Consider the following 13,029-nt stretch of genomic DNA (forward strand, 5'->3'; position numbering starts at 1 on the left):
ATCGATAGCAACTATTCCAATATAGGTGGACGAATATTTGGTGATGTAATAACAGCCTGCAGTGATTCGTTTCCTTTTGCTCAAAATATATAGTTTAAAATAATTTTCCCGTTTAATTTAAGTTTCAAAACATAAATCTCTATAGACGCTATAGTTATATATAAGCAGGACATAATTTATCATGCAGTGTTGGGACCGACTGTGACAATGAATAGACGGCTCGATTCATAGGATTTTCATCAAAATCGAATGGAATAACAATGGCGTTTATAAGAAGAGGTAATTTATCAAACGAGTAAAAACAACCCTTTTCACTCATGTTTTGTAATGATGTTATAAATTAAACGTTTCTTTAGCATTCCGCCAACATAGCCATAGGTCTGAAATAGCAGTGAAAATTTACTTCCTTAGTTCCTGCAAAGTTATTTTCTACAAACGATAGAATCTTTGACATGAATAAAATTCTACGAATAGTTTCTAAACACTTTCATCAAGTCATCTGTAGAAAAATTAAATTGATGCTGTATCTTTAATTTTTCATTAAATGCCTTGACAAATATATCACAGTACCTTGTTTTAATACCTATGATTCAACATCAATACTATACTTATATTATGTAGCCTATACATGCATGAAACAATATTGAAGGTATTTCGACTCACCTAGCAATTTATGGGAAGACTTTTTTTCACTTTTCAGCAAGTTCCGTTGGGAAAATTGATCAACTCGACATGCGAAGTTTTGTTTCAATGTGTCTAAATTCCACCTGCATGTGTATGCTATGCTCTTTGATTGCCTTGCCCCGTGGGCTGCCACCGCAAATCTAATTTCAATTTAAGATATACGCTATTCCTCCATGGAATATATGTGTATTAAACCCGACTTTGAGGCGTTATTCATAACCTATTTATAAGCTATTAATCTTTCATTGCATTCGACCTTGTGCTCAATCGAAACGTGCCATAAAACGTTTTATTTTAAACGCGGTGATATTCACGAATGTCCATATCTCTGTGATCACAATTTATCAACGAAGACAATCTGATAATAGTCGATTGGTTCCAGTGATTCATTAGGCAAAGAAATAGCAGAAAAGAAAAAACAAACAGTGTACATAATTTACTTTATAGTTGATTGTTCTTCTAAAGGATTTGTTTATTTAATTACTAGAAAACAATGCCTAAAGTGTACTTTAGGGTATAACGTATTTATAAACGTTTCAAAAACCACGAGAATATGTATATTGGAATGAAAAACAATGATGGAAACGCGTTTGCTAATGATTTTCTTGAAGAAAGTATATGCATGAATTTATTTTCAGTAATTTGTATTTTCAGTAACCTTGTTGATTGATAACTGCAGTTTGCCAGCAAGAAATATCTTGATACAAAACTGACCATACAACATTTTGACTTGACGCACTTCTTTTGTGCATAAATTTTTGCGGCAGATATTGTGAAGTTCAGTGTGGGTGGCTATTAGAATATAAACATGGAGAGTTTTGCGCGATATCCTAGAACAAAATAATATCTATCATATACTTTATTGGTGAAGTTTAAGTAATATATATAGGCTATGCTTCGCTATTAGGTGGTAACGTTTATATAAACTCAACAGGCATTTTCTATCATAATTAGAATGTTCAATTTACACTGAAGAATAACCAAAGTGGTTGCACTTCACAATGCAATTAGCCTATGTAAAACTATCGCCTGTATTAAAAAACTCACCCGCACTCATACTCATTAAGTGTGACATGAGATATTCCTTTCAATGGAAAAATTGAAGGTTAGACATTGTAAATTAAGCTTCATGTGAGTGGAAATACTGCAAAGGAATCGCTGTGAAGTGCTTGAGACGTCCTACTCAATGAGTTTATGTGAGTGAGCTTTCAGAATACAAGCTTAATTCTCTGATAAAAGTCCCATGCAGAATACATTTGTGCATTCGGGCATGCAGCATGCAATTTCTCTTGCAATACTTCATTGTTACTGCATTTTGTCACATAAACTAAACTTAACTATACTGTATAGAACGAGTCCATCGTTACAGTTGTCATGTTAATGCAAAACTCTCATCCTGACGTTCATTGACTGAGACTGAATGTATAATCTCAGTTCTATTAATTAACCGTGATGTAATACACCATGACTCTGAAATCTGGACACAGCATCGACAGGAACCGCGGGCGTCGAAGGAAGTGAGGGTGCGTAAGGCAACTTAGGTGAAGTTTAAATCAATCGAGCAAATTAAATAAAATGAGCCAATTTTCAGTGAATTGCTATGAGGTCATCGTGCTTGGTGATATAACTTGAGCTGCTACCGCCATTGAAATTATAGCTGTAGGTATATTTTGAAGGAGTTAGGGCAACTGCGCAATAACATCTCCATACCATTTTCTCTCCACCAGTACCTTCTCCAAGTCGAGCATAAAAAGGTCCACAAGACAGAGATGTGGTTATTTCATTACACCATTTTGACCTTCTTTCCAGTAAACTGTAACCTTAAAAAAGGTGTTCCCGTTATAAATACAAAATTTGAATCGAATCGACTGCCATGCACGTTATAAACATTAAACATTAAGTTAGATGTCTTATGCATGGTGCATTTGAGGTTTCTCTTATGATATATGCTACAATAATGAATGAAAGAAAATCGAGCTCATTACTCAGGAAAACTCTGTGAAAAACAGATTTAAAATTAGGCATATGTTGTTAGGCATATGGTTCACGTATGACGGCGGTAAATAGCTCGCCGTCCATAAATCACTAAATCGATGTATGCAGCAAGAAACGAGAGCATCTTTACCTGGGAAATGAATCGTTGTATTTGAGACCACGGTTAAATTACCAAGAATATATCCTAGCACATCTCGCCATGCTAGATAATCCCCATTGATGTTCATTCCACCGCTCGCCATTGAAATAATGCTCTCGTACGATATAATTATGGACCAAACATTAATGCAGCTGAGATAACCAACGAAGGAACTGGAGTATGTCGTGTTGTTTTGGCCTTTTATTGCACCAATTACAAATTTTCCTCCTGGTGAAAGTTGGGTGATCGGTCCAGATAGTGTGCCTGAAGGATGCTTTGATCCTTCGTAATAAAACTTCACATTCCCAATTACACCATCCCATATGACGCAGATGAAATGCCAATAGTTATTTACAATGCGTTTGTCATCATAAGTGCTATAATTTGGAAAATAAAAAATATCCTGAGACGATATGTAAACTAGTATTTTTGTTGCACCAAATGCCCACTATAACAGGAATTCGTGAGCAGAGAATTAACAATAAGTGATTTGAGTAGAGATACCCTGTAAACCCCTCCCAAGGCCTTGTTCTTCATGTTATTTTTCACATCTAAAATATCCTGATTATAAAGTGCTATACTGAAGTAAATTACTGCAGACTCCCCACTGAGGCTTGGATATAAAGTTGGCTAAAAAAGAACGCTTTCTTTATATATTTATGTAATAAGCTGCAATGTACCTTTTAGCAAGACTGCCGTTGATTTTAGCAAACAAAAAATTTGAGCTAGTAATCCCAAATTGAAAACCAGGGCTTGTTTCATCTTCTACGTAGTAAGAGAAGAATGTGCTTGTGGCAGACGTCTTCAACCAGAGACAACCGGAAAGTTGCTTAATCGGTTCTGCGGGTCCAGGTGATTGCACGTAGCCAAATTGACTTGATTTGAACATCACTTTATAGTTCAAATCTTTATCTATAAAGATATAGGATGATTTTAAGAATTGTTTTTGTATTTCACCTCGAACTGCATGACACGGTCAACAATTTCAAAACGACAAAATTGTAGAAAATCAAAAAAATAAAACTAAATGTTATCATTTTTAAAAATGAAAAAATGTAATTTTAACATAGATAAAAATTTCATGCAGCAGTTTCACGTTCACGTATTCAAACATCATTCTTATATTTGTCCCGTTCCCATCCAACGTAAACGAGAACAGTACAATTTATGAGCCAGTAAAATGCTTACTTGTATTTCGTGCATTCGAAGGCTTAACTAACTGGATATTTCCAACAATACTGTTGAGAACATTAAACCATCTCAATATGTTTCCCTGTTCATCTCCTCTGGATTCGCTCATGGTTTCAATTTCTTCTCCAGTCAACGCCTTATTCCAAATATTTAACCCACTGATTTGCCCAAGAAATCCTTCCCCTTCTTTAAAGCCAGAAGTAGAATGACGTTGTCCTATTACTAAGGTTCCTCCGCCAGGAATGACGGCACCGGCACCAGCTTTCACAGAGTCTCGCAATGCTCGTGGAGTTCCATCAATGAGAACGTTCCAGAGGCCATTCGTGTTGCTCCAAACAAAGCCGAGATGATGCCAAACATTGTCATTGACAGGAGTCATGTAGGTGCTGTATATGTACAAAGATTTTCAGACAAAGATTATCAGTTATACATGATATTAAATGTATTTAACCTAAATGAGAATCTACTATTGAAATAACATGATTAAAAAAAACACCATTTCGAGCATGCAATAAGCAACTGAACACAGGAAGCAAGTGCATGTGTAAATTGGGTAAAATGTATTGAAAAGGAGTGTTGCAGTAGTCACTGAGTAGTGCCCGAAAAAAACGTCGAATAGACCTTTCTCATAATGACGTCAGTCGCGAAAAGTCTGATATTACACGAAGTTTGATTGAGCATTGAACGATCGAGCATTCGGTTACTGCAATGCTCTCACGATTAAATTTGCATATTTTTATTGTGGGAGATGCTTTGAATAAGTTGAGACAAAGAGCATTTCATACACAAGAAGAGATTTCCTGGTTCAAAAACTGCATGGTCAAGCAAACCACCTTGCTAAGGAAAACAGATCTTTTTTCCATGATAAACTTTGTGGAGAAAAAAAGTACGTCTGCATGCTGTGCGGCTTTATTTACTCACGTTTCTGCATGTTGCAAGATTTTCCCTGTAAATCTGTCGACTGACTGTTTATCCGCGTGAAAAAATAAATTGATAAAATCAATGTTGCCATTAGTCTTGTACGACAGAAGGTGATACTTCTTTATTCCGGGCTTGAATTTAAACCAAGCAGTGAAAGTGAATTGATCGAGGTTTGATTTGATGCTGTCCATCTCAATGTACGAGAGATTCTGGTCTTGTGATGAAAATACGACGTCAAAATCACCTAAACATTGACATTTTTTTGAAATTAGGCAGGACTTTAATAACTTGTTATAATAATTTCAGCTAAATTTAAGTCACACTAATTGAACAATATATACATATATCCATTGTGAGTGTGTATACTGTATATATATATATATACAGGGGGTCCCAAAAAATGTCCCCTTTTTTGAAATGAAGCTTTTGTTGGAATTTGAATGCATGATCAAGTGTGTAAATAGCATAGTTATTATAGGTTGAGGCATTCAAATAAAGCGTCTTGCTTTCAACTGGGTTTATCATAATATTATTAAGGCAATCAGATTCTAACAAAGGCTTGATTGCAATGGAGGGGACATTTTTTTGGGACACCCTGCATAAGCGCAAATCACCTATTAAGCTATAACTATCGGGTTATTTATAAATTTCACTACCGTTGCCCCGTATTAAGCAAGCTGATCAAGCAAGGGATTTCGTATATGTCAGTGTATGAAATGTAATATACTTTTGCTTGGTATTTTATATTTTTGTTCCCTGGCACTCTTCCCTTGCATGCCCCTTGCATGACATCATGCACTTACTGTTTTCATTTTCGCAATGTTCCCCGTTGTACCACTGACTACATATGCATGAATAACCACGAGGTTCGCACGACTTTCGCACACAGCTACCACCATTGTTGCAAGGCTCTTGTCTTATGCATATTTCCTTTGAAGAAAAGATGCATTTTTTATGATTTTACGATTCTTGCACAAACGATGTAGTTGAGCCTAAACAGGGTTGTGCATCAAGTGCATGCACGTTGAGGAGGTTTCACGTCCCATAATTGTATGTAGACTAGGAAGGGTAACTAGAACGATGATTGGGGCAGTGTTTCATTATATACTTAGTTGTGCCCGACGAATTCTTTTGTGAATGCAATAGTGAATAGCTTACAAAGGAGATGTATTGTTGCTGGTGAACATGAATTTGCAGATGAATAAGAACAAGTAAAAAATGAATTTTCTCAAAAAGCTAAAAAAAGTTACAAGAAACCATGTTACGAGCAGCTATTGTTGAAACAAATTTAACAGGCCATTTTTTGCTGATTTTTGACAAATTTCAAAACGTTACTGTGTCTTTAAAAAAACCATGACCAGCCGACAATTTAAGAAAGTAAAGTAAAAAGCAAATTCCGAACAAACAAGACATCTTGAGAATCAAAATATAATTCAAACAAGACACAGATTGAGACTGTAAATTTTCGACTTTATTACAAAGTCATCTTCAGACAGAATGAAATACAATACTTTACAACGCATATATATACAACACAGAGAGAGAGCGCACGTGTCAATCCAGCATGTAGGCGGAAGGCCGGTAAACCAAGCAGAGCGAAACATGATAAGGGTGTGAATAAAACTAAATATGTATGCTATATTTACAACAATATGTTAGATAGATTAATTTAAGGAAAGAAAGACCCGACAATTAAAATAGAGAGATTAAGTGAACAGTTGTAGTTCTTTGCTGGCTTTAAGTCCAGTGTTAAGGAAAGGTTTGTTGTGTTTGATTAAGAGTGCTTCAAGAAAGGCGAGAATATGATAGTTATTCGATTTAGTTATGTGTAGAATTCTATAGTTATTGAAAACTAAGTTCTCAATAGGAGAAGGGTTATTCAAAGATAATGGTATATCGTTGAGTAGTGAGAACTGGTTTTGTGTGGCTAAGAATTGAGCATGCTCACACTCAGAGAAATGTTGGCCTACTGCACTAGAAGAGAGCCTAGTAGAATGCTCTTTCAAACGTACAGAAAGGCACCTTTGCGTCATGCCAATATAGGTTTTCCCGCAGCCAGGGCAAGCGACTTCGTATACTAAATTGCTACGAGATAAAGAAGGAAGTTTGTCTTTGTTAGAAACAAAATAAGACAACCTTTTAGTGTCGTAAATAGTGACGAATTTCACCGGTTTGGAAAGAAATCTTTGTATTTTATTGACACATGATTTAAGTAGAAAATCGCCCCGATTTCGGAGATAAGGAATAAGGATCCAGATTTTGGGCAATAGATTATCATCCGCTTCATGAATAACCGTATTGACAACAGGAGTGGAATTTGGAAAATACTTAGTTTTGAGTTTATTTAGCGTAGAGTATATAACATTATTAGGATAACCATTCCAAGACATGAAAGATTTGATGATTTTAATTTGACTATTGAAAAGCTTTTCCGAACTACAAATTTTAAAAGCACGGTGGTAAAGGGACTTCACCCAAGCTGTTTTGCGGTAGAATGGCTCGAAACTAGAAAAATGTGAGTACTGACCAGTGTGAGTGTCTTTACGATAAACGTCAGTACCATCGACCGTGATTTTTATATCTAAAAAATGTACGATACCATCGGGAAAAGTGTCAACTGTGAAATTGAGGTTAGGATCGAAACTAATTAATCTATCTAAATTAATCTATCTAACATATTGTTGTAAATATAGCATACATATTTAGTTTTATTCACACCCTTATCATGTTTCGCTCTACTTGGTTTACCGGCCTTCCGCCTACATGCTGGATTGACACGTGCGCTCTCTCTCTGTGTTGTATATATATGCGTTGTAAAGTATTGTATTTCATTCTGTCTGAAGATGACTTTGTAATAAAGTCGAAAATTTACAGTCTCAATCTGTGTCTTGTTTGAATTATATTTTGATTCTCAAGATGTCTTGTTTGTTCGGAATTTACTGTGTCTTTAAACGCGAATATCTCGGAAACTACTCGCTCAAAATACATATGTAATATATCAAATTCTAAGTTAGACATTACTCAACTAAATATAAATTATTTCATTTCATTGTAATTCTTTAGTTCGTTTGTAAGTTATGTTGAAACTTGAATTAAAGATAGGTACTTTTTTTGGGACACTCGGTATACCAAATCTATCAAACTAATAAGAGTTTGCTGCTAACCATTGCTCTTTGAACGAAAACGAAGATATCGTGACAATCGAATCCGGTATAGTGTAAACGGGCCTAAGGCTATATAATATATTATACACTTAGTGTATGCTCCCGAGGGAAATAGTGAGTTTTGCTTTCCCAAGAGTCTGAAAACTGCGAAGAGGTGTATGTAGAAGATAATGAATATGCCTATACTATCATTGGACAGTTTAATAATTACAAACCGGTTTATCCTCCAAGATCTTGTACACAGTCCACGTATCAATCTCATCTGAGTTCTTCATCACGTCATCTATTTCACTTGCAATCTTACAGTTTATGTCATCACGTGATTCTGTACGATGACTGAACGCCACACAACCATTGATGTCAAGACATTTTTGACCACATTCAAACCAGGAATCAACATGACAACTTGAAATTATGTGCTCATCCAATAGCTGCCCTAAATAGAAAATCTATATCCAGAGATCACACTGATACTCATTAAACAATTCTTGGATCAGCTATGAGATTTCTACTTCAAACCAATAATTCGATTTCCCTTTAGATGAACCTATACGGCCATGCCATGCAGGCAGGGAGAGTTACCTGTTGTTTCTAGTTTCTACGTTTTAAACGAAGCCGCTATAGGTGATACCATTCTGACGCTATAGCTATAGCAATTCCGTTTTGTCTTTTTTTTTTACAAAATATAGCGTTTCTTACCAATTCCACATGATTTAAACGTCAACTTATCTACGATAATACATGTATATAGAGCAGGTACAATGAGATCGCGCAAGTAGTATCGCATATATATTTGAATGTCTTATTTGCATCGCTTTGGTCCATGTTATGATAACTCAAATAACAGTCGAATTTGAATTAAAAAAACCTCCATATCAACGCTATTATTATATTAATCATCTAAAAACTAAAAAAAACATTCCGAAAAATATTGTAAATTAAAAAATGGTAAAAAAGGCAATGACAAGACATGGTGATGTTTCAAAATCTATAATATTAGTCCAAAAACTGTTAAAATACTTGAAATCGAGGTGCGACCTTGGCTCAAACTGATGAATATTCTAAACATGTTTGTTAATGTTGTCGATGAGAGTTGTGTTTATTGTGACTATTGTACTAAATATAAGGCTGTATACGTTCACACCGGACCTAGAACCCTACTCGAATTCGTTCCTCGTGTTAAGGTTTTACATGCGTGTATGTACGTACACAAAAAACGCGACAGTAGAAGCAGCCCTTTTAAGATAAATTGTCTCTATATGACGTACGCCCCATGTATTTACTATGCACTAATGTTAGTAATGTAGCTGTCAATCAAATAAATCTTTCATAGCTAGCGCATTTGGCACGCGCATGCAATGCGATTTGAGCTATTCATTATACAACAAAGCGACGTGTCTAACAGTAGGGTATCAATATACAATTTTGTTATACAAGATGGCAGGTAGCAAAAATTGACGTAGAAGACGTCTAATTACTCTAATAAAATCGACGTAAAATATATATGCTCTGCCGATAGACAAAATATAATATAGAAATTTATACATCTTTAGTGAAGGATGCGAAAATAGCTGATATTTAAATGTTTAAAAAATAATGTCCAAAATCATTGGGGTATAGAGGGACTGCACCTGCATGCCCAGCCCCCGACAGGCCTGTTTAGTTCTGCTTTAACTGCGTAAATTGTATAGAAAACTGTCTTCATTCATGATAGTTGCATGGACCAATAGTGAGCAAAGGTAAGTTAAACCTCTCCTGAACACTTGAAAAATAAAGACCCGTCGTATACTTGTTATATGAATGCGCACACAAGCAGCTGTTATATTTTAATACTGTTTCACTACATAATCCATAAAACACTTTCCGTACGAGAGCGAAGTTTTCTTTTATATATGACGCAGTTGCTATAAACCATTTTAATTAAATGTTATTTATATATATATGTAAACCTGCCGCGCAGCTGTCTGCATGATCCTATTCAAGGCTCGTCTCATTTTCAGATTACAGTTATAACCCTCATGCATCGGTTTGAAACAATTATTTCTTTAACTTTGCCGTATACATCTTACATAGTCATGCATGTGATGCGATTAGCGCTCTTTTTCATCCATGGTTAAAGAAACGAAACAAAGCAATCATCAGGCATTATTTTTTACCAGATAACACACAATAATGAAATCTCCATATATCCTTTCACTAATAATAATCATCAGTCTTGCCTAATTATTCGTTTTGTATGTAAAGGTCGGAGAAAACAAAACTGCAAAAGGGTTGATCTATAACATACATGGACTTTTACTAATATTATTAAAAACGCCACAACAATTTTTCACTTTTTTGCCCATTCAGTACCTGTATACGCAACTTTGAATATTGCTTCACGGCATGGGAGATCTTTGGATCCAAGGCAACATATGAAACAAAATATCAGTCCAGCAATCCAACTTGTAGTCATCTTTGATAAGAACCTCACACGCTATCATCGCAGTATATAGGTTACATCTATATTAACCTGGTAAATAATGTTTGTATTGGCCAGACTATATAGCTTGTTGCCACACGTTCAAGTAAAACTTCACCTCCAATTAAGGCACGCTCATGCCCCCCTTTAAATTTATACATATACCAGTATCTGAATATTATATAGGTAATTTAAATATGCACAAATTCCAAATATGGCAGATCAGCTGTCCTCTTTAAAACCGTGTCCACCATTGACATAATATGTGAATTTTCATAAACAGTAAAGGCCAACACAGACCGGACGCGACTGATTACCGCTTTTGATTTTCCAAAAGCAAATAAATTTTAAATTATCATAATATTCTTGTAGATTACTTAACGATAATACATTTTGACTGCTCTGGCGTCCATAGATTTCAAATTTTGCTTCCAGAAATTAATTTATGTGCTTCTGAAAACTGAAAATTCGCGTCTCGTTGCCGCATCGCGTCCGGGGTCTGGGCCGCTCTCCACTGTCGCATTTTTAGCACGTACGTAGCGGCGTAGCCAGAACGATAATTGATACGCAGGATTAATTTCTTTTCAAGTCAATTGTCTTTACAGTTTGTTAACATGAATATATAAATATGGGCCCCCCAATGGCCTTTTTGGTATTACGTCACAACATTATCGCTTTAAATTTCGAACCACCTTAAATGAGATGGATTTCATGTTTAACTCTCACAACACATGCATGATACATCAAAAATAATTTTTCATTTTGACTTACAAGTATGGAAATAAGCCATAGCGAGGCTCGCGCTTATTTCCACATTTCTTGGTCAAAGCAGAAAATATTTTTCATGCATGTGTTAAAGAAGGATGTTTTGCACGTGGCTCGTGAGAGTAAAACTTGAAATTCATTTCATTTAACGGTGGTTCAAAATTTAAAATGCCGCGTACACCCACGTAAAAGTTTAAATGCTTTTAAATCTTTTATTATTTAACATCAAGGTCAACCAATACATATTAAACTGCGTGGAAAACTAAATTCTTTCGATTTATTCACGTAGTTTTTTAGAGATAACTTATATAAGCATTTAGACTTTTACGTGCGTGTCACGCGTACGTGTGAAAAACGCGACAGTGGAAAACAGCCCTAACTTGATTCAGAGTTGATAAATATTTCGAAACAATTTCAATAGACTGTATTTTCGAAATTTTGTCTAGTGAACGCGGGCCCATGCATGGTCCTTGCCGTATTGTCGAATTTCATTTACCGAAACCAAATGAATTAGATCTGTGTCATCACATTATATAATCGTATTCGATTTCTCATTTCCAAAATACAGTTGTAACTTTGCCATGCCAACACTTCAGAGAGATTGTGACTTAGCTTGCTAGCGATATATTCAATGGCACATAAATGTCATACTACACGTTTAGCGCTCTTTTTTATGCATCTCTCAGTTCCCACATAATGATATGTGATGATAGTAGATGGTATTGATACGTTGTTATTCTGCTTACACGTATGTATGTATAGGCACAGAATACCTATCAGAAGAATAACTCCTGTACTTTTTTCGTAAGTGTGATTCGTCATGATTCGTGACTTAGCAAGTGCATTTTTATGAAGTAGTCACCCCCCTGCCAATACTAAAAATAGCCTGATTTTAGACTACTGACTACTTCATAAAAATGCACTTGCTAAGTCACGAATCATGACGAATCACACTTACGAAAAAATAGTATAGAGTTATTCTTCTGATAGGTATTCTGCGGTATAGACCTGTTTGCACTTAGCACTTAGCTATTAGCACTGCACGCCTGTTACTTAATGTATTTTGCATGCGCAATATTTAGTTATTCTATATTTGCTATATGTAAGTTAAAGGAAAAAAAAAATTCATTCGAAACGGGTTGATCTAGAAAGATACGTTTTCAGATGTTTTCTGTCCCGACTAACCTGTATATGCTACTTTAAATAATGCTTCGCGGCATTTGGGATCTTCCCATGATGATGGGGATACAAAACCACATATAAAACAAAGTATCAGTTCAGCAATCCAACGTGTAGTCATGTTTGGTAGGAATTTCGAATTCACGCTATCATCCCACTTGTATGTTCGTTGGACTCGTATGCCCTGTATATATATTCTTTACTTCGAACACACGCTCATGTCCCCATGTCTATATGTTGTGATCTGAATGAGGAAAATTCTAAATCAGTCGATCAGCTGTCTGCCTGTTCCACGATTATGAAACATGTTGTTATTAAAAATTGCCTTTAGTAATTACCTTTTTCCATTAACGTATTTGTTTTCCACTTAAATTGATTGACATACAGGAGTCTAGCCGTTGTCATAACCGTTCCACGAATTCAGCGTAGGCTACATTATTCTGACCTAAATAAGATTCATAAATGAATTATATGCAGGGTGTTTAGAATGTCCCAAAAAACGTGGAGTGATCTCAATGCGTAAAATGAGT

The 13,029-nt window shown here is 35.5% G+C and overlaps 2 protein-coding genes across 2 annotated transcripts; both read right to left on the reverse strand.

Annotated features, from left to right (window-relative positions):
• Window positions 1–1,916: 1,916 nt before the first annotated feature.
• LOC114518392 (neuronal pentraxin-2-like) lies at window positions 1,917–3,724 on the reverse strand. The gene is made up of 3 exons (XM_028538381.1): window positions 3,499–3,724; window positions 2,810–3,195; window positions 1,917–2,504 (listed from the first exon to the last, which is right to left on the reverse strand). Exons 1-3 carry the CDS (start codon window positions 3,705–3,707, stop codon window positions 2,272–2,274), a joined length of 828 nt encoding a protein of 275 aa, XP_028394182.1. The 5' UTR covers window positions 3,708–3,724; the 3' UTR covers window positions 1,917–2,271.
• Window positions 3,725–3,983: 259 nt separating this feature from the next.
• On the reverse strand, window positions 3,984–10,596 carry LOC114519166 (sushi, von Willebrand factor type A, EGF and pentraxin domain-containing protein 1-like). The gene is made up of 5 exons (XM_028539249.1): window positions 10,447–10,596; window positions 8,310–8,530; window positions 5,734–5,860; window positions 4,931–5,174; window positions 3,984–4,395 (listed from the first exon to the last, which is right to left on the reverse strand). Exons 1-5 carry the CDS (start codon window positions 10,547–10,549, stop codon window positions 3,984–3,986), a joined length of 1,107 nt encoding a protein of 368 aa, XP_028395050.1. The 5' UTR covers window positions 10,550–10,596.
• Window positions 10,597–13,029: the final 2,433 nt, after the last annotated feature.

Source organism: Dendronephthya gigantea, unplaced genomic scaffold, assembly GCF_004324835.1.
Source record: "Dendronephthya gigantea isolate DGI-Jeju-01 unplaced genomic scaffold, DenGig_1.0 000000F, whole genome shotgun sequence".
Lineage (NCBI taxonomy): Eukaryota > Metazoa > Cnidaria > Anthozoa > Malacalcyonacea > Nephtheidae > Dendronephthya > Dendronephthya gigantea.